The following is a 24,526-nucleotide window of genomic DNA, read 5'->3' on the forward strand; positions in this document are numbered from 1 at the left end:
TTTGTCTCATGCTCTCATTGTGCCTCGTCCTTTTCTCTCCTCTTTGTATTTCTTAATCTCTCTCTCTTTCTCTCCTGCGCATTGCCATGGGATCTGTGAGCCCAGGACAAAACGATGCCAGCCATGTGATGACTCTCACATAGGAATTGGCGCCCTCATCAAGACTTTTGTTGACCGTCGCCATGGCAGCAGAAGGGGTCAATTTCACCTGGGGCATTCAGTTGACAGCCGAGAAGTTAAAAGTGTGTCTGCTGTTCAACAAGGCCCTGTCTTGAGTCCTTATCCTTGTGTCCTCTCAGTCTGGAAGGATGAGTTCAAAGTTACAAACCCTTACTTGAAGACTGTTTTGAATCAGCGCATTTACAGTAACAATTGTTATGCGTTTTCCTTACTGTCTACAATACACGTATCTTGAGATATACCTTGTTGCCTTGAACAGCCTTCATTAAGGCTTTGGTTTTACCATTAAAGTGCTATGGGAAATAGAGAAGTGTTTCATTGGTAGTATATATAAATCCCCAAATTAAGGGTCTGCGTTGCATTGTTTACATCTGGCTCCTGCTTTGAAGAGCTTCAAAGGGATCTTTCCCAGCCGAAACTGTCAAACGTTCTCTGTGGTGCTCGTTTAAACATAGTAGATGTGGGTATGTGTTGAGTCCCCGTTGCCCCGGTTGGCCAGATGCCTACATCCTCTCATCACTTTTCTGATTGAACCATCTTCATATCGTGTGGAGAGGAGACCCCTAACATAGTGGCAGTATACAGCTAAGGTGCAGTAACTACAGTTAAAACAACATGCACACTCCCTTTGCACTACCATTTCCAAGGGACATTATTTTGTTGGTGCTCATTAGTAAAACAAAGGGCATACCTACCAAAAAGCTGAATGAATTCCCATAAGGTCTGGTTCATGGGCTGTCCTCTCTTTGGGTACCCTAAATATTACCTGTTATTGATGGGGTATTCATTCACCTTTCACAGGGTTTTAGTCCGGTTCTTTTAGAAAATGTGGTCAGAAAGGACAGAATCTTCTTTCTGTGGATGAGAAAAAGCAGTTTCTTTGCTGGGCAGAAATGGGGCCTAATTTGTCAGTTCTGTCGGCGCCTCCTGGATCTTTGGTCCCTAGATCTGAAAGTTTCTAGTTCTATTTCTGTCTCGCCCACATGCTGTCTTTAAGATTTACATTGGGATTGGGAAATGGGCTCTGGCGGATTCTGGGCCAAGTCATTGTTCATGTGATTTGTAGCTGTGACCGTGCCGGAGCGTTATATTGGCTGCAATTGTGGATTTGGGGGACTGTGTGTGCGCTATTGTGCCTATGTATGTGTGAATGCTTTTTATGTGAATGTGTGTGTGTCTGTGATGAACGGTGGAAGGTCACTTCCGTCACTGAGGATGAATAAGTCATCTTTAAAAAATGTACGATCTTTATAAAGTAGCAAGGAGTCAAAAGAGGGTTTGATTTTCGATGCCAAGTGTCTGTAACCGCAGCCCTGATTCAAAAACATCATGTGTTTAAACCATTGTCGGAGTCAATGGTCAACCGTATTGTGTTCAGCCGACACTCAGTCTTTCATTCATTATTCAAAACATTCTCAGCTCGAGCTGCTAATCAGAAGTGTAATGTGGGAAGAAGAAGTTGCCCATAGAAGCAGGGGCAATCAATGTCTATTGGCAAAGCTACAAAGTAAATGGTAAACAATAAATCTGTTTCGAGTGACGCTACACTTACAAACCTATCGGCTCTCCTGTCGGTTCATCACTGTCCAATAGGCACCTATAGTTGCCTATTAGTTCCATTCAGCTGTTTCACGTGTGCATGTTCGCGTGTGCATCTGTTAACGTGGGAAGTCTCATCGTTTTCTCTCAATGTTGGATGTGGTTTATACACACAATGAAAATAAACACACACACACACGTGTAACCCGTTGACTCTCTCTGACTAGGCCAAGTGGACGCATGTCCAGGCTACCGGCTGCAGACCTGCGGCCCTCCAGCACCGTCAGCGAGGCCTCCACCGCCATCACCACATCCACCGCGGACACCACCTCAGTGTCAAAGGTCAGTTGTGTTAGGATTTGGCTGTTCTTAATGAAATCTATTTGAATTATGTGACGTTGATTTTGTCATTAGAGATTCCCTTTTATTACATGGTGTCCGATAAGGAGAAAACTAGTATTCTTTAGACGAGGTTAAAATTCCTTAACAAGCTAATAAACTTTTAACTGGTACATTAATAATAAACGTCAACTGCCACGTTAATCTAGAGTGCATTTCGAAGTGCTCTACAATGAGATTGTTCTTTGACACCTTGGTACACTGGTTGACCAGTAGAACCCGTTTTAACTGCTTCTAAGAATTGTCTGCTGGCTCGAACGGACTATGGTTAATGATGAATGGCTGGGGTTCGTTCTGGGTGGGCTGTCCTGTTACAGCCAGCGCCATGCACCAATCAGGCCCACCAGTCAGGATGACTGTTCTGTCCGAATGGCTTGATTAAAGAAGATGGCAGAGGTGGAAAGCCAGGTTCTAATTAATCAAACTTCTAATAAACGTGTCTCTTTTGGATAATTGTGTAGGTATGTAAGTGTGTATGTCCAGCTCATCAACAGATGCCCTTTGACTGTGATCCAGTGCAGCATACAGGAACAGATCACTCCAACATCCATCACACAGACATCTTCTGTTGCCGCTAGATACCATGAAGCCTTTCACCACTGTATCGTTGGGTCTACCTGTCTGTCCTCCCTCAGGTCCTTTTCTCAGTGGTGGATCAATGCAACTCATTCGCTCTGGATAAGAGCGTCTGCTAAATGACTAAATGTAAATATATAGAACCACAAATATTTATCTAAACCTCCTATTCAGCTCTTAGAAGAATGAATCCTTTTCTACCAATGTTTGTTGTGTGCTTGCCAGGACAATTTTCAATATATCAGTGTGGCTTTAAAATGGATCAAGTGCATTCTGTGCTTTTTGGAGTCCTGTTTGGCACAGTTATGCAGGACTTTTGTACAGTCTGACTTCCAGTTGAGAGCCCAGTGTAAACAGATTGTCCCCCTGTGTAATTTACTCGACAAATACTCATGGAAATGGTTATTATCTGTGACACTGACAATATTGGTGCTTTCATAGCTATTACAGTACCTGGTGGAGCACCTGACCATTTTAATTATGGCAGTGCAACAACAACAGAGACCTTCTAATGACAGCAATTCTCATCCTCAAAGACAGAAAAACAGGGCGAAACCATAGCTGGTGCTGTGTGAAGATCGGGTTTTGTCTTAGACCTGTCACTTTGACTTAACTAAAAAGTACTGTAATGTAAATGTTTAAAGACTAAACCAGGAGTAATTCTCCAATCCATCTCTCAGAATGTAGAGCCCCGTAACCTGAGGCTTCTCTGGGAGTTTACTGCATGAAAATAGAACTCAACGACACACACATGCAGACAGGGGAATCAGTTTGACAACGCTTCAGCTGTTTACCGTCAAACGCAGCACACTTGGTTAGCCACTGGTCTCATAATGAGAAAATGTGTTTCAACTCCTGCGGGCTGTTAAGAAGTCCCAGAGCCGTGACCGTCACACGCTAATACCACAAGAACCACGCCTTCAGTTTGGCGTCAACATGTCCCTGTGTGTCGGTGGTGGATTGAGAATACAGGTTGTGTGTTTTTCGAGGGGGTTGGAGCAGGTGATAAGTGTTGAGTTGAGTGGCTTTGATCTGGTGTCTTTGGAGGGTGTAATTACACGTACAAACACACATGGGAACTTGAAGACAGGCACACAGACATGGTATAATTGATGTTACTGCTTATTGAGAGGTTTAACAATATGCAGAGCACTGATGTTAGAGGTGTCTCTGACAAGGATATGCACAATTGACGAGATTCAGCCTTACACACTGCAACGCATAATAATTACTGTGTGTGTGCGTTTTCTTTTATTGGAAATCTCAGCCCAAACTGTTACTCAGGCCAGAATTGGTGTTCAGGCAGCCATAACAAACTGTTCTTTTGACAGTCAGATAGCCCAGCAAGGCCTTATCTGCTCCTACCAGGCTAATTATTGCTATCACAATAGGCACTTAAATAAATGCTCCGTGATGGATCGTAACTGTCATGGCAGGTGAGTCTAAAGTGTCTACATTTGGCGCCTGAAGATTGGTTCTGCCTTTGTGTCACCTTCCAGACCACAGTTCCTTCCAATTGTGTCATATTTTGTCTCCCACCTCCATCAATACTACCTTTGACCTTTTTCTAACATTCTTTGCCATTTCGAAATTGTTCACTGTATGTGTGTGTTTTGTGTGTGTGTTTTTTGTGTGTGTGTGTGTGTCGATTCTCCAGGGCTCCAGGTTGAGTGTAAGGGTGCACAGCTTTGGTAAGAGAGACCAAGCCATTAAGAGGAACCCCAACGTCCCAGTGGTGGTGAGAGGATGGCTCTACAAACAGGTGAGACACACACACACACACACACTGGCAGAGAGGGTCAGAGACAAATCCCACACTGTACGCTTGCTTGATGTGAGTCATTGGCTGGGATATAGGATTAAGATCATTGGTCAATTGGGTCTTAAGGTCACTTATTTGATTGGCTGAAACAGTGAGGTCCCCAGGCTTAGTCTGGTGTTTATCTCGTAGTATCTTAAAGAGATGAAGAGTTGACCCTGTGACCCTGTGCTTACGCATGCCCTCTAAATGAATGAAACGTTGCACCTCAGACTGGCTTGAAACAACTGTGCTGTTCAATTATTAAAGGTTTTTCCTTGTGGCACTTTAGCAAGACAGACACAGTTTACTCAGCTAGGAGAGACTGACGACAGAGAGACATACTGTAGCATGTATCTTTTATTTACAAGGGATGTACTCCTGCTTATAAACAGGCACACACTTTTCATGGTCACACATGCGCACTTATGCACAAACAAACACTTGCATGTTTCACATCAGAAATTCAAAGGCCCAATTCCTGCCAGATTTTCCTAAAAATAAACTCTGCTACTGCTGCTACCGTGAGGAAAATAACACAGCATGCCCCATTACTGCCAGGGTAAAGATTCAAACAACAGCTCAATTACCGTGTGTATAAAGGGTCTTTTTGAAGTGTAAGCCCCCCTCCCCAACCCCCCTCTGCTTCCACCACTACAGAAAACTCACCCGTCTCTTTAGAGGGTTTGAAAGATATATTTGAAGTGGAAGAAACGCAGGCCTCATGAACTAGAATAGACGGGTTTTATTATGTCTCTCTCTCTCTCTCTGTCTTTCTCTGTCTTTTATCTCTCTCTCTCTTTCACCCCATCCCACCCCGCCCCGCCGCCCAACACCAGGACAGCTCTGGGATGAGGTTATGGAAGAGGAAGTGGTTTGTCCTGGCTGATTACTGCCTCTTCTACTACAAAGGTAAGCTGCTCTGAGCCTGTGGGCTCCACAAGGCTCTCTTTAGGGTAAAGGATGGGATCGTCAATGCTTCAATGGGGATAAATCCATACTTTTCCTATTGAGTCCTCTTGACATCAAAGCTCTGTTGTTGTGGTAACAAACAGATGGATTGTCAATAAAATCTTCAAAAAAGAAAATAGGTTCTTTGTTCAATTCTGCCACCAGTATTTAACGGATAAGTGCCATATTTTGCATATTTTGCTTTTAATCCTCAACAGTAAGTATTGGTTGAGGATGGATGGTATGTCCCCTCGACGTTCCCCAGCGTATCCTTGCGTTAGTGGAAGGTTATGTAAGAGATTGGATCAGCATGTCTGACTTGATGAGAGAGACAGTAGTTTAATCAGTGCTGGTGTTAATCTGGGGTTTCCCATGGGCTCCTAACACATGCACAGGATTCTGTCTCAACACGCACACACACACACACATGCTGTCACATCTGAGGTGCATGCACATGTGCTGTCACAACACACACACACTCTGTCACAGCTTTCCCTTATACACAGACTAGCACAGCCACACGCACAACACTCACACAGAGATAGGCACCATTTTCGGATAGATCCTGATAGGATGTAATCTCTTCGCATTGGCCTGGCCTGGTCTGTTTTGCCATGCTATTGAATGTGTGTGTGTGTGTGTGTGTTGGGGAGTAGGCAGATAAAATATTTTTTCGGTTTACAAGTAGGTAATGTCTCCTCTAAAGCTCCTTGAATTATTTTTAACCAATTACTATTTAATCAAGGCCCTGCCTTATCACTTATCAACCAAACACTCCACTGCTAGCCTCAAACTCCAACACACACAAAAACACACACACACACAAACACACACACACTGTGACACACATTCTTTTGCTGTCACAAACACACACACACACACAATGACAAGAATAGAAACTTACACACTCATTCTCAAGGTTAGACGTGGACATGCACAAACACACACATTCTAGCACGCTGTCACATAGTCCACTGAGCAAAAAACATCTCTTATGAGAGGTCCTCCCTCTATTTTTAGAGGTGTGAAGTCATTAAGATAGCACTGTGGTCTATGTTAGAGAGGCACATAGTGCCATGACACTAATGCCAGGCCAGACTGACAGGAAGGCTGCAGTGGCATCACCAGCCAGTGCAAGCGGAGCAGTGAAGATTCAATATGTATTTCATTGACAGGGTAGTGCCAGTTGGGCATAGTGGAGTTGGTTTGGCAGTGGGACTTACGAGAAGGACAGGGTTGACTTAGGGGTTGGCAGGAGAGTGCTGTGATATGGAGCGTTGTCAAAAGGTGTGTGTCGTGGGGTCGGACGGGTGGGGGGGGGGGTTGTCTGTCACATGCACACACACACCACGAACACACACCACGAACACACACCACACACACACACCACACACACACACACACACACACACACGTGACACGGACCCTTATCTATGCGCTCACTCTATCTTGAACACTCTCAAGCTTATATTCGAAACCTTCTCTCTCTTTCTCTTTTCTCTCTCTCTCCCTCTGCAGACAGCAGGGAGGAGTCAGTCCTGGGTAGTATCCCCCTGCCCAGCTATGTCATCTCAGCTGTGGAGCCAGAGGACCACATCAGCCGCAAGTACGCCTTCAAGGTACGAGCCAAGCTTGGTCTTTCACATGCTCTCAGATGTTTTATACTGCATTTGATTTTGTCTTTCTTATATGATATATTTTCTACTTGTGAATGGTTATTGAAAAGATAATTAGATTTTTTTCACAATGTGGAAAGAATGTCATTATCTATTGTTCTCTGCTGTCATTGCATCACTATTAAGTCACAATATCCCATCATCCTTACACCAAAAAGCCCTATTAGTTTACCAAGATAATCCACTTCATTGTCAGTCAATGAGAAATAAGTTTAGCATATAACTTGTATAACTTTCTAATATTTTATTTTGTTGTTGACCTTCATACATAGTTTACTACTCACTGTACACAGACTGTCATAGTTTATATCACTAATGTCAGTTACAGAAAACCAATAAAATATGACATTATTTCATTTACTTCTAGATTTTTTATGGTTACCATGGTTGCACAGTCCCCCCCAAAACATGTTAGCCAGATTTGTATAAAAAATCTAAGACAAGACCCCAGCCATTCACAATTTAAGATCCACCAAGTAAGAACAAAGTGAAATTACTAGTAGCCTCCAACCTCCCAAAGAGGTTGAGGAATGAGGAACACTGCATATTTTTTCACAGAACACTGAAATCACTGAACGAGTCCATAATCCTCTATGATCAATTATCTAATAATAAAAGGAGTAGAAATAGCCAAAATGACACTCGTATTGGATAAGCCTACTCTTTGTTGTTTTGGCTGTATGACTACAAGGTTTAAGCAATTTTTTATTACTTAAACATTTGTAGTCATTGATACATCTTACATTCCACAGATTTCTGAAGCTAAGATTGATAACTTTAATGAACACCTTCCATTTGCATCTACTGCATATGAACACAAAAAGATACAACTGCCCAACTCTCTTCTACAGCTTCTCTCCATATGCTTATCTTGCCTATTCGGTCCCCCTTTCGAGTAAAGGCACACATCTCTTACAGGGACATGGGGTTCTTACAGCCTATCTGTCATTGTCTAGATGGATCCTGTATTCTTCTGTAATGTACCCAGCTAGTGGTTTCCTTTCTTCAGGAGGGAGTTTTTTGTGTTGTTCCCTCTTCCCAACACAGTAATCTAAACCTCTGTTGAAAGTACAGTCAATGGACCAGGTTTCAGTTTCAGGTCTGTTAATGATGTGGCTGAAGGCTAGTCTCGTGTTATAGTGGAAAGTCAATGACTGAACCAACCAGTTTGAGTCCTCAAGTCCTGACATCATCCTCACAATAGTTTCTTTGAGAGTCCAATGTTGATTCACATATTTTTTTGTAAAATGCCTTGATAGACCACTACAAAACAGTACTGTTTTAGCGCTGTTGCAATATGTTGTGATGATTTGACAGATTTATTTTTCACACTGTAGATATCAAGCCAATCAAAAACAAGTCCAACAAAGAAACACATTCAAACGGGGAAGGAAATTGCAGCATTAATCATTGACCGTAGTCAAGTCAGACTAGTTAGGTTCAGTTTCATAATGATGTGTCTTAGTTATCTCTACTAACCCCTTAAATAGTCATTTTGTCACGTTTAACCCCACCACCCAGAGACCTGATAGGAACTTTAGAATGGTGCTGTATGTGTCGAAGTGAGGGATCATTTTGGGGTTGACACCCTTCTGTCTTTGTATGTGTATCAATGTTCATTTGTGTTGCTACCATTCACCTCCCGAAATAATCATTACCTAAACAATTAAGTAATCCCCCAAAATCTCCATAGTTACATATGCACATTCCATCTTGAGGAAACCTTGCTTCAGGTTGGAGACCTTCCCTCTATTTGTTCAACCCTGTACCCATCTTTTTCCCATTGGTGGGCTGCCTTGGTTGGACTTCTGTGAGTGTGCGAGGTCGTCCAATGAAACACAAGTGCATCGTCCACTCATAAATAGGTATTGGCCCTTCGCAGCCCTTCATACTTAACCAGAGTTTATTTTCTTTCAGTCATTCTTTGTCATTAGTATGGTTTGGTTTTAAAATGAGAATATATACAAAAGTGAAGTATATATTCGTACAATTTGGAGCATGCTCGAGACTGGTGTGTGTTGTTATCTGATGTGGTTGTGGCCTGCCATAATTCTTGTTTCACCTACTCTCATAATCTGTGTATTTTATTTTCTCATTAGTCTCTATGTGTTCTGTCCATGTGGATAATCCTTTTAAATATGTGCTCTCTTTAGTAGAGAATAGAGCAGAGTAGTGCTTTTTTGATCCCCAGGGAAAGATCACACTGTTCAATAGCAGAGGTAACAACTAAATACAAAATACTAAAATAAATAAACAACATTAATTTACTGTATACAGTGATACTGGAGATCACTGCTAAGCAACTGCTCAGGAGCATGTTTTTGTTTTTGTAAATGTAAATATTTCATACAGGTATAAATCTGGATGTCAATCCCAGCCAGTTTAATTCTGTGGGATTCTTGTACAGCTTTGTGTATGCATAATTGTATTTCCTTATGTGACTTTGCTGGATATATCAGAGTATTGGGCTCGCCCTGCCCTCCCAGGCTTTATCTTTCAGACACAATAGACATCCAAATAGCCCAATGACCAAAAACAACACTGCATGTTTGAGAGAACAGGGCGTGTGGGGATGGAAAAGGATGGTGCTATTGTTAGCCTTCTTGTCACAGAGTAGGAGCTATTTTTAGTTTGGGGATGGAGGGAAGTTAATGGGATGAAGAAAGAGTGAGAGAAAGAGGGTGAAAGAGAGAGAGAGCAGCGGTGTATAAGTGTGTTTTACAGCTGAATGGAGCTGAATGGAGGGAAACGTAGTGTAGGTGAAGTGTTGGGGTTTGTCTGCATATGTATATGAAAGAAAGAGAGAGTCAGTAGAGTGAGACAGACAGATAGTTAGAAGGAAAGAAAAAAAGAATTGACCATGGGTGAGCAGTGAGCATTCTGCGTGCAGGTGCAACGCTCATACATAGAGCTGAATGTGTACCACTCAGCATTCCTGGACGAGAGAGAAGGGCTACTGTTATTGGCTGTTATTTTAGTCTTGTTTGTGTGGGTGTGTGTTAGGTTGAACACAACTTGATCCAGTTACAAAGTCAAATATTTTGTTGAGGAATTATTATATTTTGTTAGTGTGCATGTGAGTTTGTGCAGATGCGTTCAGGCACATATGTGTCCAATATCTACAAAAAGCAAGTTAGGTACACTACCTTGACTGCACCTGTAATTTATGGTCCTGTGGTAGGTACAGGCATGGGCTAAAGACCAGGCTGGACCAAGCCAGGGAACAGATTTAAGGGCTCCCCTGGGAACAGAGACAACCTTTCGGCCTGACTATACGTAGACACAGCCTGGGGCTAAGAGGGTTCCACCAAGGCTGTGTCTGCTTGGTTGTGTAAATGTGAAAGTCTACGTGGGTTATCTGTCAGCCCTTCCCTTAAACCCAAAAGATTCTGACATTTGGAGAAATTCACGTAAAAAAAATTAAACCATCCCAAATGAAAAAAATTACACAAAAATTACCATACCAGTCTCCCATGCCTTTGCATAATTATTCTGCATAAATATTCAAGAAACAGAGGAACGAATTCATTAGAGTTTAAACGTCATCATTTGCATGCCTCTGTTGTCTTGCAAATCTGTTCTCTTGCTTAGCCTTCTTGTCCTAAAACTATGGAGGAAGTATAACATTTTGTCATTTAAATAACAGACCGGATTAGATAATGGTAATGGTCTGTGCGTCATTGCCTGAGTATACAGAGTGATATCTATACTGGGAACACAGACAAAACACCACCATAATAGCTTCGTCAAAACTGTCTTTGAACACAGCTGTCTCTGTACAAACGGACATACTGGTAGACATTATGAATAGGGAATAGTGTGTAGAGAAAGGGAGGTAGAATAGGAAAAAATTAATAAAATGGATTGCAACCAAATCCCAGATTAACTTTTTTTTGTGCTAATTGAATGCAGGACAAAATAGCCCCTGTCATGAGTTGGGATTGGCCAGATTGCATTCTGCTCTCTGTCTTTCCTGCGGTTGATATGTTTCTGTTAGTTAATTGGTTTCTCTGTAGTTTCCTTGGCTGATATTTACCTTGGTTTCTGTTGGCTGGCCTATACAGTATGTGTCTGTGTCACTATTGGCTGAATATTTGTATTAACAGTTTTTGTATTTGCTGATGCTTTAGATGTTGTTTCTCTATTGGCTGTCATTAATATCCGTCTCTGTTCATTGGCTGATGCTCACATGTCTCACCACTTGGCATATCTCCACACTAGCTCTCTATTTTGCCATTGTGTCCAATCTATCGCCCTATTGGATGGCTACCGCATATGTAATTTATCTGACCTGTCCTCACTTCTCTTCCCATAGGCCAGCCACACGGGCATGCGCTCGTACATTTACAATCAGAACTCTATGATTGGCTCTCAGGCGGAGCACAGTGGGATGAGAACGTACTTCTTCAGTGCTGACACCCAGGAGGACATGCATGGCTGGGTGAAAGCCATGAACCAGGCTGCCCTCATGCAGAACCACACCACCATGCTGAAGAGGTACGGCACAGGCTAACATCCCAATGTACAGTACGGTCGTCCAATACTATGTGACCGAGTAAATTGTTTGTGCTCGCCTGCCTGTCTGTCTGTGTGTCTTTGTGTAAATATGTGGGCTAAGTTGAGTTTCTTTCTGTCCGTCTGACTGTCAGTCTCCTTGAATGACACCTCAGACAGAAATGGCTGCAGTTATTGGGGATGTGTGTAAATGTGTCTGTATGGGTGAGTTTCCCTTGGCTGTGGAGAATGCAGCATGACACTGTGTGCATGCCAGTGTTATCTCATTCTGCCAGTAACCCTTGTTCTCAGATTACACTGGGCAGGACCTTGGCTACTATCTTAAACACACACACACACATTCCTATACACTGTACTATACTGTTTGTTGGCATAGATTCAGACACCTGACACTTCCCCTAGGTGACTGAAATTGAGTTGGAAATAAAGGATGGAGAAAGAGAGGTCAAAAAGAGAGAGAGAGAGAAACAGAGGAAAGAGACAGTGACAGACAAACAGATAGTAGTAGATACAAAAGAGAGTGACAGAGATTGATGACACCCAGGCACGGGGGGAGGAGGAGGGGGAGGTGGATCGGGGGAGGATATGTCCTCCCTGTCAGAAGTACCACAGCAGGAGTGACAGGTAGCTTCACTACACCATGGCCACTGCATCTGTTTAGACATCAGATAGTGTGTGTTTGTGTGTTTCATTGAAAGATGTGTGATGCTGAGAGAATGTGCATCAGAGTCTTTTGTCAGTTTTTTAAGGAGGCAAACAAATTGACCACACTACTTTTCATGCAGAGCTGTTGTCGCTCTGGATAAGAGCGTCTGCTAAATGACTAAATGTTGTGGAATTCCGTCTTTGATGAATGAGCAGCCTCCATCTATTTGTAATACTAAGTGATTGCGTCTGTCAGCACAGATGTGGCTCCTCATTCCCAGTCAGCCTTCAGCAACTTCCAGCTACTTGTTTTCTGGAAAAAGTAGCTTTCATTTCGTTAGCTGCCTAGGGTTTTGCTCTTCTAAACAACCAGGTCTCAGGCTAGGATAATGCTATGCTACACAGCTAAGCATGAGGCTAGATTTGCTAGATCTTAGTCACAGGTCATTGGCAAGGTTAAAAATCACAAGATCACTGGAATGTGGAGCAACACTTCCACTTAGGTCACAGTTGGCTCAAATGATTAAATTATAAGTGACAAATGAATTGTCGGTCATAATTCGGAACTTTTGAAAACATCTTAGCAGTGTGAGAAGGGTAGAGGAAAGACTCACAGTATACATATAATATCAGTATACATATAATATTATATCATATCTTGTCTTTATCTTTCTCTCACACTTGCTTTGGAAGACCAGGACTATTTAGAAAGGAGAGACAGAGATTAAAAAGATATCTAAAGAATGAGAACTGCAAAACAAGAAAGAAACATCCATATCCTTTCTTTCCTCCACTTCTCCCAGGCCTTCAGACAGTCAGAAATCCGAAAATTCGGATACATCCGAGTGCCAGGCAGTCCCACAGACCAACCACATCATCACCAACCACACCAAGACCAACCCCGAAGCACCCAACCCTCTCGCTGACGGCGTGGTCCTGGAACCTGTCGAGATCCACAAAGACACGGTGGACGCCGCTAGCATCCATCCAAACCCTCCACCAGTCACAGAGATCCCCAGAACCATAGACATGAAAATCTTCCCCACCAACCCCCTGGACCTCCCTTTTGACTCGGCCTCAGTGTCTGCGCCCGTCTCCAGGGCACCGTCCTGTGTCCCGTCCCGCGCTCCTTCCCGCGGAGCCTCGACGCTGCCCCCCAGTGTCTTTTTGAGGAATGGCTTGATCCCCTCGCCAGTGCCAGAGCCCAATGGAATAGGGGCGGGGACATACCAGAGGGCCACGCTGCCACCTATGGAAAGGCAGGTGCAAAGGAGGAGCGCATTGGAGCAAGTGGAGGACTGGGTGCAGGTGCAGAAGGGAGAGCACAAAGTGTAGGTCACTGCTTTAACACGGCTGGGCTGAAACGATGCTTTCTGAAGCACACACTCACGCACACATACACAATCACCTGGCTTGACGTTAAAAGAAATATATCATAATCACACAAAATGTTATACTGTACAACATATTATTGCCAGTAGTGCACACTGTATTTTTTATTTGAGCTTCGGTGTGTGCACTACCATAGCAAATAGTTCCCTCTAGTGTTTTCTGATTGCTTGAACGTGGTGAGTCATTCACGAGACATAACACAATATTTTGTGTCTCATTGAAACATAAAAAAGTGTAGATCTGATCCTTTACCTTTTGTCCGGCCCTCTCAGCCCCACCTCACGAGAAGGCTCCCTCCCTCGTCGTACCCCCCCAACGCAGCCCAAGTTCAGCAGGGTGGAGACCTACCAGTCCTTGCCAAAAACTCCCCGCCACAGCCCCCCAACTGCCGCTCGCCACGGTGAGTACAAGTACGCCCAGGACCGCCTCAGCCACTTCCGCCTCACACCAGACCCCCAGACGGGCACCCTGTCCAGGGAGGGAACGGGCCCGGGGGGCACCACTGTGTGGCAGCTCTACGAATGGCAGCAGCGTCATCAGTTCCGCCATGGCAGTCCCACTGCCCCTCTCTACACACCTGCCCCGGACTACCCGTTTGGCCCAAGGCCCCCCTCCACCGTGCCCCCCTCGGCCCCTCGACCCTCCTCTGAGGTGCCCCGTTGCATTTCTGTACCTCCGTCGCCCTCCGACATCCCTCCACCAGGACCCCCGCCAGGCTACGGCCGGACCCTGTCTCCCCCTCGCAGACCACACATGCCTGCAGATCGAGTGACGGTCAGGCCCATGGGGGAGAGATCGGCACTGGACATGCCCTTAGCCGGCTCCCCTAGGCGAGCCAAGTCTCAGTTGCTCAAGGTAAGAGGATCTAAGGCACAGTAGCACAGTAGTGTCCTTAGCGTTGGATATTTATTTAACCTAAATGTAGGTCTCTTTAAAATAAGTTGGATTTGTCAAACTAAGTTCATGTTTTATGAGAATTATTATCAACCAACTTTAAACCTCATCAAAGCAAATAGAAGACTGCAGTGCTAACCCTTTGATCTAGTAAAATACACAAACAGTAATTTATGAAATTTTAAATATTTAAAATATGAAACTTTGCCTTAGTGAGTTGAATTATTCTGTTGTCATCCTCAAGTGATCATGTAATTCCATCCTTGCTAAAGGGAACTAGTCCAATATGAGTAAACCTCTGCTAAAGAATTTGTATATCACTTACTCTGTACAATTCAGACCTCAGAATTCCAAATATAAAGACTGTCAATCTGCAACAGAATAGTGTTTTGTGTTTATAATGTACCTGAAGAGGCTATTAAGTGCGGTGTGTCAGTGTGTTTTTGTGTGTAATCTATCCAGACTTCCACCATCGAGAGACGGTCTATGCCTTCTTCAGGCTACATCACACACACAGTCAGTGCACCCAGCCTTCACGGAAAAACGGTAAGGCTTTTACCATCCTGGCAACACACGCACGCGCACACACACACACACACAACCAGATACATCACACGCGAATATTGTCCTTGTTTGAAACACAATTAAGAAAGGTTACAGTTAGCCACTTGTTCTGTGGCTCAACTCAATTTCAACTTGTTTTCAACAGTCCCATAATGAATAATAGAAGGCAGTTATGGAATCAGTAAATCCTTAAGTAAATCTTCCTTTTCCTTCAATTCCTACTGTGATTATCTTAAATAATCCTCCTTTTCTCTTTTTGAATCTCCTGGACTTCAGAATATACAAAAGATACACTTTATTAGACTTGGGCCACTTCAGTTTAAGTATTCAATTGTTTAATACAATTATTAGAAGTTAATGAACTAGTGAAAGTCAACAAACAGCCAAAACAGAACAGTTTTCAAAATGGTTGATTTCATTTAGACTGAATTGACCCCTGAACTGCAATCTATCTATTAATGTATGTGGTAAACAGCCCGAGGAGCTCACCCTCCTCCTCATTCAGCTCCGGAGGCACCAGACTAAGATGGCTAACGCGCGCCTCCACACGCTGACCCAGCTCCAGCAGCTCAGTGGCCCCACAGCCCCTCACTTCCTCACCAACAGCCTCACCAGACCCCTCGTCACCAGTGGCCCCTCACTGGGGTACTACATGTGCCCCTCAGGCCCCTGCTACTCCCAGGTTGGGGCCGTCCAATTAGCCTAGCTGCCTGTCCGCCTGCTAGCTGTTTAAGCTAGCTTGTGACGTTGTGTGAGCTGGCCCAGGCATGGCTACTGAATGTTAGCATTAGAGTTAGCCTAGCTTACCTAACCAAAGCCCATTTGTCCCCCATCCTTATACCATGGCAGCAAATACATGTGGTTGTACCTTGGCTAGACTATGTGACATACTCTACGCTAGCATGTCATTCTAGCTGCTGTGTTCATTATCATGTGGTTGTACTATGCATTCATGACAACATTTCATGCTTGGACTGACTACTTGGTAATGCTATGGACATATTTATCTGTTGGTACGTTCTTTGGTAATTAGCTTTGATGTGTTTCCCTCATTTCAGGGCATTTTCTTTAAGTTTGTTTGGCCTAGAGTAGGATTTTGCTTCAAAGTAGAGCTATGTTTTGTCTTTTAATCTTGGAATATGCTGCTTGTAATTTGCTTTGTATGTCTTTTAGAAAGTGGAGTGCCTTCACAGTCTATTAATGTCCAAATTTAGAAATTGTTGACTGAAACGCAAGTGTGTGTGTGTGTGTGTGTGTGTGTTGTAGACTATATAAGACGCATTTGACAGTTTCCCATGTCGTTATCCTATACTTTTGTGACATCTAACAAACATAACAGATTCATCTCACCTGACATTCATTACTCCTACATAGAATAACTTACCAATATTACCACTTTATACATTATACAATCTGAATAATTAAGTCTTGAATCATGCTCAATGATTTGTTATAAAATATACCACAAAAATTAGACGCTACTTAAATGAAATGGTAAAATATCTTGTAATAAATAGCTACAATGTATTAAGAAGATACTATGAACCGCAGATTGACCATAATAATCCAGTGCTCTACATTAATTTACTTTTCCAATCCTCTGAAGGCTGACGATACCTACATGCAACTGAAGAAGGATCTGGAGTATCTAGACCTGAAGGTGGGAACTGACTATATCTTGTTTCTTCATTCTTCTCTCTCTCTCTAGTCCTCTGCCAACGCTCTCTCCAGTTTCCTTTTAGACCAAGGCATAATGACTGGCCTGAAAAATCACACTAACCCACTCACCTGTCTACTCACTGAAATGTCTCCAGTAGAAAGTCTTTGTATGAGATTGACTATGTGTCATGTGTGGCTATGGAAAAGGAGAACGGAAATATAGAATTTGCAATCAATGTATGGTTATAACGGCGGCGGTTTTGTGACCTTGGCTCTCTATCTCCGTCTGACACAGATCAAAGCTTTAGAACCCATGGTTGTCATGGTTCACAGTTTACTACTGCACTGCACTGCTGGGCCTCTCAGGCCTCTATGGAACGTAAGCACCGTGCACACGGCGCAAACCTATGTATGTGTACTCTGTGCTTGTGTGCATACATGTCTGTGAGCCAATAACATCAGGGGGTTTGGGGGCTTGGCATTGCGATCTTCTGTCCCTGCAATCCTTTCGTGATGTCATTTTTGTGTCCTTTGGTGATGTCATGTAGTGTTGGGCATGGGATGGCTCAGCAGTGCATGTGCTGCCTGTGACTGTGGTCTGGTGGTTGAAAAGCCAGCTGCTTGCACCATCATGTTAGCCTCCTTGATATACCCTAGTATACCACATACCTGGACCTATTTGGTGAAGCGTACTATCTTCAATTCTCAAACTCAAATATATTTTCCGAAACAACTTTTTATCCAAAACTGGGACTATTGGAAGGAGCAGTCATCTTGTACATTTATTCATTTATTTGTCAGATGATCAGTTAATTTGTTTTGCTATTGAATGATTAAGGGCTTCTTTACCATGCGTCAGATTCAGTGGTCACTCTCATGGACTCATGCATTTAGTACAGTATGATAAATATTACTGTTGCTCTTGTAATGTGATAGAAAAGAAAAGTCCTTTGGAGTCGATTTGCACGCACACATACAGCACACCTATATTTATATTGTCTTGATTCTTAAGGTTGTTGGAAGTCAAACTTTAAAAGATGCGGGAAAACCAGTGAAGGTTGCAGAAAGTGACGTGGATGTAAGTATAAAATACAATTTAGTTTGTAGTTAGCTTTCCACTTGACCATTTTTCTGTGTCTGTGTTCATATTCCCTAAAGGTTGTGCTAAAAATGTGTGACATATCAATACAGAGTAAAAAAAAATGATTAAGCTTAGAAGATCCTGTGAGCTATAGTGATTTTTACAGAAGAAAATAATTGTGTCCCCTATAGACACATACAAAGTGAGTCCATGACTGGACATTTAATTCCTTCAAATTTTATTTGTGTCTGTTTCATGGCAAAAGCCTCGTTGAGATGTGTATACCTCCTCTCTATAAAATATATATGATATATGCATCCGAATTGTTTGTAATGTGAATTGTTCCATTTGATACATTAAGAATGAAAGCCATGTGAATAACTGAATTATTCTTTAATATAGAGAAGCAGAACTGTCACATTTAAACAATTCATGAGAGTGCTGGTGGTTTTTTCAGTTTTCGATGAATATTTGATGAGATCAAACAACAATATTACCGCTGAGATGCAACCACAGTTGAATAATTAATCCAAGAGAATAGTAAATGAAACTCTTAAGTATTATATGCTTTAAAAAGAAGCCAACTTCTACAGTTTATGTTTTTAAGTTTTACGAGAACCGATAAAGCTCATTTTATCATCCGTAGTACGATAAGGGTTGATGTCAAGGCCTGTTGCTGGTAATGATATCATAATTAGCATTCTTGAGATTACAGTTTTTCTGTTGTTGCAAACTAGAGATGATGATGAATTGATCCAACCTTTGCCATGATGTCTGCTGTTTTTTAATCAAGGATTAATTAATTGGGCTCAGAGGTTCCAGGGCACTTTGACAAAAGGAGGCGTGTGGAATGTATTCGTTTTGCATGATGAATTTACTTTGCATAATTGTCAGCTAATGAGACACGAGAGGCTAGGGACACACTGCACACACACTGCACACACACTGCACACACACTGCACACACACACATGCCATGACCGTCTCTGTAAAACTCCTCTACCTCCCTCTGCAGGTGAAACTGAGTCGTTTATGTGAGCAGGACAAGATTCTAAAGGCGTTGGCGACAACAATCAGTTCTCTGAAGGACGATAAGGTAAACTGGATTCCCCTCAATATGTATGTCGAAAGTAACTTTTTGCATAATTTGAATTGACAAACTTCTTAAGTACAGTTCATTCTTAATTCCATTTCAATAAGCAAAACATATATAGCGAAGGACTTGGCATTGACAGTCTAAGTATAAACTTAACTACAGCAACACTATTGGACCTTTTGACCTGTGGCCCCGGGGTTTGTCCAGGACAAGCTGGAGAGTGTGCTGGATGTTTCCCACCAGCAGATGGAGCAGTACCAGGGCCAGCCGGCCCACGCTGAGAAGATCGCCTTCCAGCAGAGGCTGCTGCAGGAGGACCTGGTGCACATCAGGGCCGAGGTGTCAGGAGCCTCTACGGTCAGTGTGTGTGTGTGTGTGTGTGTGTGTATGTATGTGTGTGTGTGCATGCGTGTGTGCACAAGCTGGAGAGAAGGGGAGTGAGTGTTTGCAAGTTTGTGCATTAGGTGTCAGTGAGTGCATGAGTGTACTAGTGTGTGTTTGTGTGTGTGTGTGTGTGTGTCATGTTGCTGTGCTATGTTTGTGTAGGAGATGGCAAAGGCTTGGGATGAGTACAGCAGGATAGAGAGCTCTGTGGAACAGCTAAGGACGGCGCTGCATGCCCAAATGAACCACAGTGCCACCCCGCAGGTAAGAAATCATACTGCATGTGGAATGACACATTTGAACAGGTCAGTGCTGCTGTCGATTTTTGGATTGATATGATGTATATGATGTGTGTGAGAAGTCGATGGGAGAAGTGCTTCTGTGTGTACATGAGTGTGTTGGTGTGTAAAAGGCTGTGTCCCTGGCCTCCAGCAGGAGAAAGCAGAAATTAAGCGAGAGTTGTGGAGGATTGAGGATGTGATGGCAGGACTGAGCTCAAGCAAAGCCAACTACAAGGTCACCATCGACTCTGTACAGAACCCTGGTGGGTCACCTGTGTGTGTGTGTGTGTGTGTGTGTGTTATAAATGATGTGCAAAGTTTGTCCTGTGCTCATCCACCTGTGTTTGTCCATTTCCAGAGAGGAAAGTAGTGCCTTTTGTGTCGGACTCTGCAATACCTTCCCAGAGCGTCACGCGCCCCGTGGAGGAGATTCAGCCCCCCCCTCGCAGCTCCCAGCCAAGCCCCGCATCCCACACACTGCCTCACAAAACCGTGCCAAATTGGGTGAGTGTCCCTTAAAATATGTTCTTTTAAGGCACCGGATGGATGATAAACTCGACAGTTTTTGAAGAACTCCGCCTTTTTGAAGAACTCCTACTTCAAAAGAATCAGTGCATGATTTAAGTGGATAAAAACGAGGGTTGCAGAGTGAAGCACTCAGTGTTCCGAACATTGACTTTCTGTATGGGTGTGACTTTCATAGGCTGAGGATGATGCTCCGCCCAGACCGCCGCTGCCCCAGCTCTACGACTATGAGGACGCACCCCCTGTGGTGCCGCCCCTCCCCAAAGAGGCGTCGGCTATCAGACACATGTCAGTACGAGGGCTCAAGCGCCAGTCGGACGAGAGGAAGAGAGACAGAGAGAGCGGCCTTGTTACAAACGGGGACTGTAAGGTCAGGTCACTAGCGTTACGCAACAGAAAATACAATTGGTCAGCTTCTAGTTGACGTGTCAGATAAGATCCATCTAACCACAAGTACCTTGATGATTGCTTCATCATCAGACCACCCACTTAGCATACTGTGACTGTTGGATTTTCCAGGTGGAGTTACGGTCGTACCTGAGTGAACCGGAACTGCCAGGGATGGGTCATACTGGCACTGGTTTTGAGGGTGACCACCACACCCTCCCAAACAGAGGTAGCCTAGCTTAATACTTCACTGTGCTATGCTTGCCTCAGCCTTACATATCACCTCTATCTTAATATCAATAAAACCCATTTCCTAGTGTATTTTCAAGTGAAGTCATTATCTGTAATCATAATTATCTGTCATGATGTTTATTGATGTATGGGAGTAAATGAGGGGTAGTATCAGATTGTGCTGTTTTATAATGTGCCCTACTGCTAGATGATGTATGCCTCTCTCCCAGGTCTGTCTAGCTCCTCGTCCAGGCTGAACCAGTCCAGTAACATCTCCTCCTACGTGACCCTGAGGAGAGGAGCACCGGGCTCCCTGGGGAGGGTGAGTCACCGGGTAGCGCAGACAAACTCAAACACCAAACCAACACCACGATTACAGAGGATGCACTGTAACGAAGCGTTAGGCTCCCTGTATCTGTAATACCACACTGCTACTCTGTTTGAATTGTAATGAGACCCATTAAGAAGATAGCAACGTGTCATCTCTGCTTTTTACTTTCCCACTTTTTTTCTTGATTGTTTTCATCTACATATCCCTCTCTTCCCCTTCATCTTCTTCAACTGTCTTCCTTGTTCATCCCATCCCCTAATCCATCCCAGGAGAGGCCCAAGAGTGCCTTGGAGCGTCTGAATCCCGACTCCCAGCAGGCCCTGCCAGCGAGCAGCAGCCAGCCACGGGGCCGCATGAGCGCCGAGGAGCAGCTGGAGCGCATGAAGAAGCACCAGAGAGCGCTGGTGCGAGAGCGGAAGAGGAACCTTAGCCACGGGGAACGCTACTCCACCACGGCTGCCTCCTCCTCCCGGCCAGCTCCCCCCTCCTCCGCTGTCGACCTGGGCCCCGTATGTTACCATCACCCACCTCCCCGCAACAGCAGCAGACATAGGGACTACCGCAACTGCTACGGCCCCGAACCGCCGTTGTAACTTTAATGGGGTGGTGCTAACATGCTAAATGACTAATGCTAATCCAACCTCTGCTCTCTTCATCACCTCACTTTCATGTGTAACCAATAGAAGTTAACCTTAGCTAATGTGCTGAGGGTGGAACTAGCTGTGGCTAGCTGGGCCATGGAGATCTTTTGAGGGATAGTGGTGGGTAATACCTGATTAGAGGTGGAATGGAACTCCAAAGTAAAAGATGCAAGGGTGGTGTCTACCCCGTTGCTAGTGCCACCTTGTGGTGCCTCACTGACACACTTGTGAATGTAGATCTATAATGAGAGGGAGATACGCAACAGGCATTGTCTGCTTTCACTCTCTCTATGACCACAGAAGAAAAAACAAACATTATATGTACATTTTTATTTATTTACTGAGGGATATTTTCAGTATATATTTGTAAATTTATATTTTGTAGAGATTTGATATATAGACAAATAGAAATACATATCTATATATATATATAAATATACTAGAGAAGAGGGTTGAAAGGTGTAGAATGTGTACTCTTTGAATGAAAGGAATTAACAAGACAGGCAGTGGTGATGTTAACGGCACAAATCTTTTTCTTTGGGTGAAATCAAAGTGCCTTTTTTTGGTGATGATCATTCCCTTGATTCCATTGTCATACCACAAATCCACTTAAAAATTCACTTTCCTTTTCAATCACAGTTTATTTGGAAAGAATGCTTTGCCACAACAGAATCAAAGATGATGGGAGTATTACCACATATTGACACTGACATTTTATATGAAATAAATAACTGACTTGGTATTAACTCTAATTATCTAACACTGGGATTGCTGTGATTTCTACTGTTTAATGACATCCAAGTTCTATCCTTTCCCCATCCTTCCCTTTGTTCCCAACTGTAACTGTCAGCAATATATAGTTCATCAACTACCGCTAGTTACTAATTTAAAGGTAGATTTTTAGAACAGCCAGAGGTTGTATTTTTTTTAGATCTCATCATGAAAACATTTGAACAGTATCTTCTAGATTGACACTTCCAACAGTCAATTAAATGTTTACATATTGTTTTTACTGAATTACTAAATGATATGATTATTATTACAGCCTTATTTATCCACAATAAGTCATTTGTGTTTGACTGTGGCTAACCACTGCTGCATTGTCAGTCATAGAGAGAGTCACTCCTGTATATGAAAGTGTCCTATCTTATTTTGCCATCTTAATTGGATTTGAGAGGGCTCGATATGTGTAAACAAAATGGGCAGAGCCAGCCAGTTGAGAAAGATGGGTTACCATTGATTTCACCCATCCAGTTTTTTCCAGATCAGCCAGAATGACAGGACAGTTTAGGGATGAGGGGACAGTATAAGCTGCTTGGCAGGTGAGTGCATGATGAAACAGATAGCTAATCAATACATTCTGTAAAATCCAAGAGAAGTGCACTACTCCTTCACAAGACATGTTCTTTTCTAATGTAGAGATCTGCATCCGAGAATAAAACAGTTTTGCTTCTGAATCCCTTCTGGCTGTGTTTTTCCAGTTTGCGGGCGGTTGATGAATATGTATGCATGCATCCTCTATCCCTTGTGGTGTGTGGGTTTACCTCTGTCCAATGAACACAACAATGCATGTGTTGCATCTTCTCCCTAAAGCATGAGCGTACACAGACCTGTCACACATTGGAGTTGGAATGATGCATGCATAGGTTTGATGCCTGGAAGTCTTCCACAAAGCACATTTACAATTCAGTCCATAAGTATTTGGATAATGGCAGAATTTCTCTTGTTTTAGCTCTGTTCTTGGCTGCATTAGATTGGAAATAAAACAGGGACTATGAGGTTAAAGGACAGACTGTCAGTGTTAAATTGAAAGTTTACATCGACAAACCATGAACAATTATCTTTATACGTACATGATCCCATTTAAAGAATACGAAGGGTACATGTTAAGTCTCACTTTTTGGGTCCCCTAAGATGAATTAAATATGAAATATGAAAATGTGAATTTCTGGGTGTACATAACCCTCCAATGAAAGCCGACAGTCTTTCCTCCTCCTATTTGATGTTTCATTTCAATCCAATCCACTGCTCACTGTATATAATACACATGTATGATTTAATGTAAAGATTTCTGTTTTCTTAAGTCAACCAATGACAAGAAATGGTATGTGACAACTTTTTGTGTATTTTAGAATTCTCTTTAAAACAAGCGTAAGTATATTTATGCTTATTTAATACCACAAAATAAATCCTAAATCACAGGTACAACACTGTAAATCCTGTTTTATCATAAAACAATATATAAAACGTAGTAGGTACCAGATTAAGTGTTTGTCTCCCCCTGGTGGAGGTAAGACTCAGTGCAGCGCTTTGATTTACAGCAACAGCAGCAAAGGATGAAGACTCCGTTGGAGGAGAGACAGCGGGCCGAGGGCCAGAGTGATGAGGGGAGTGGTGTGCCAAAGGAAAGGGAGAAGCTCCAGTTAGACGAGTGGATGACTGTGATAGCCAAGCCCATGAGAGAGGTGGACCTGGACCCTCTTGATTATGACTTGGACATCAGCCGTGAGGTGCGCCGGTTATTTGACCATCAGTAATGAAGCAGTGAAAACTGCTGTTTTTAAGCAACTGATGTCCACCATCTAGTGGTATCTCATGATGACGGGTCATGTAAGAAAGGGCTGTGTGCACCTACAGCGTCTTAGGAAAGGACTCCTTTGCAGTTTACAAATGTTAGAAACCTACTTTAAAATGTATGTATCTTTTGCCATCTATCTACCCATAGCCTATTACCCCAAATAACATTTTTTTTGTTACTTTTGCAAATGTATATAAACGTATT

General features: G+C 43.1%; 1 protein-coding gene across 7 annotated transcripts in view; it reads left to right on the forward strand.

The window, feature by feature from the left end:
* Positions 1-24,526, forward strand: part of plekha7a (pleckstrin homology domain containing, family A member 7a) — a 60,449-nt gene that overhangs the window by 34,034 nt on the left and 1,889 nt on the right. For 5 of the 7 annotated variants that reach the window (XR_010876554.1, XR_010876552.1, XR_010876553.1 and 2 more), the window contains 20 exons: positions 1,947-2,061; positions 4,352-4,456; positions 5,332-5,404; positions 6,962-7,062; positions 11,435-11,616; positions 13,083-13,610; positions 13,944-14,526; positions 15,028-15,111; positions 16,736-16,789; positions 17,801-17,866; positions 18,884-18,964; positions 19,172-19,321; positions 19,511-19,612; positions 19,781-19,892; positions 19,988-20,133; positions 20,333-20,524; positions 20,674-20,770; positions 21,003-21,094; positions 21,373-21,612; positions 24,066-24,254. Coding sequence is in view for 2 of the 7 variants with exons in the window: in XM_067234403.1 (XP_067090504.1) it covers positions 1,947-2,061; positions 4,352-4,456; positions 5,332-5,404; positions 6,962-7,062; positions 11,435-11,616; positions 13,083-13,610; positions 13,944-14,526; positions 15,028-15,111; positions 16,736-16,789; positions 17,801-17,866; positions 18,884-18,964; positions 19,172-19,321; positions 19,511-19,612; positions 19,781-19,892; positions 19,988-20,133; positions 20,333-20,524; positions 20,674-20,770; positions 21,003-21,094; positions 21,373-21,612; positions 24,066-24,254 (3,292 nt within the window). In the remaining 5 variants the exon portion in view is untranslated. Of the gene's footprint in view, positions 1-1,946; positions 2,062-4,349; positions 4,457-5,331; positions 5,405-6,961; positions 7,063-11,434; positions 11,617-13,082; positions 13,611-13,943; positions 14,527-15,027; positions 15,112-16,735; positions 16,790-17,800; positions 17,867-18,883; positions 18,965-19,171; positions 19,322-19,510; positions 19,613-19,780; positions 19,893-19,987; positions 20,134-20,332; positions 20,525-20,673; positions 20,771-21,002; positions 21,095-21,372; positions 21,613-24,065; positions 24,255-24,526 lie in introns of those variants that run through there. The other 2 variants (XR_010876551.1, XR_010876555.1) reach the window with 2 other exon arrangements.

The sequence above is a fragment of the Osmerus mordax genome, chromosome 4 (genome assembly GCF_038355195.1).
Source record: "Osmerus mordax isolate fOsmMor3 chromosome 4, fOsmMor3.pri, whole genome shotgun sequence".
NCBI lineage: Eukaryota > Metazoa > Chordata > Actinopteri > Osmeriformes > Osmeridae > Osmerus > Osmerus mordax.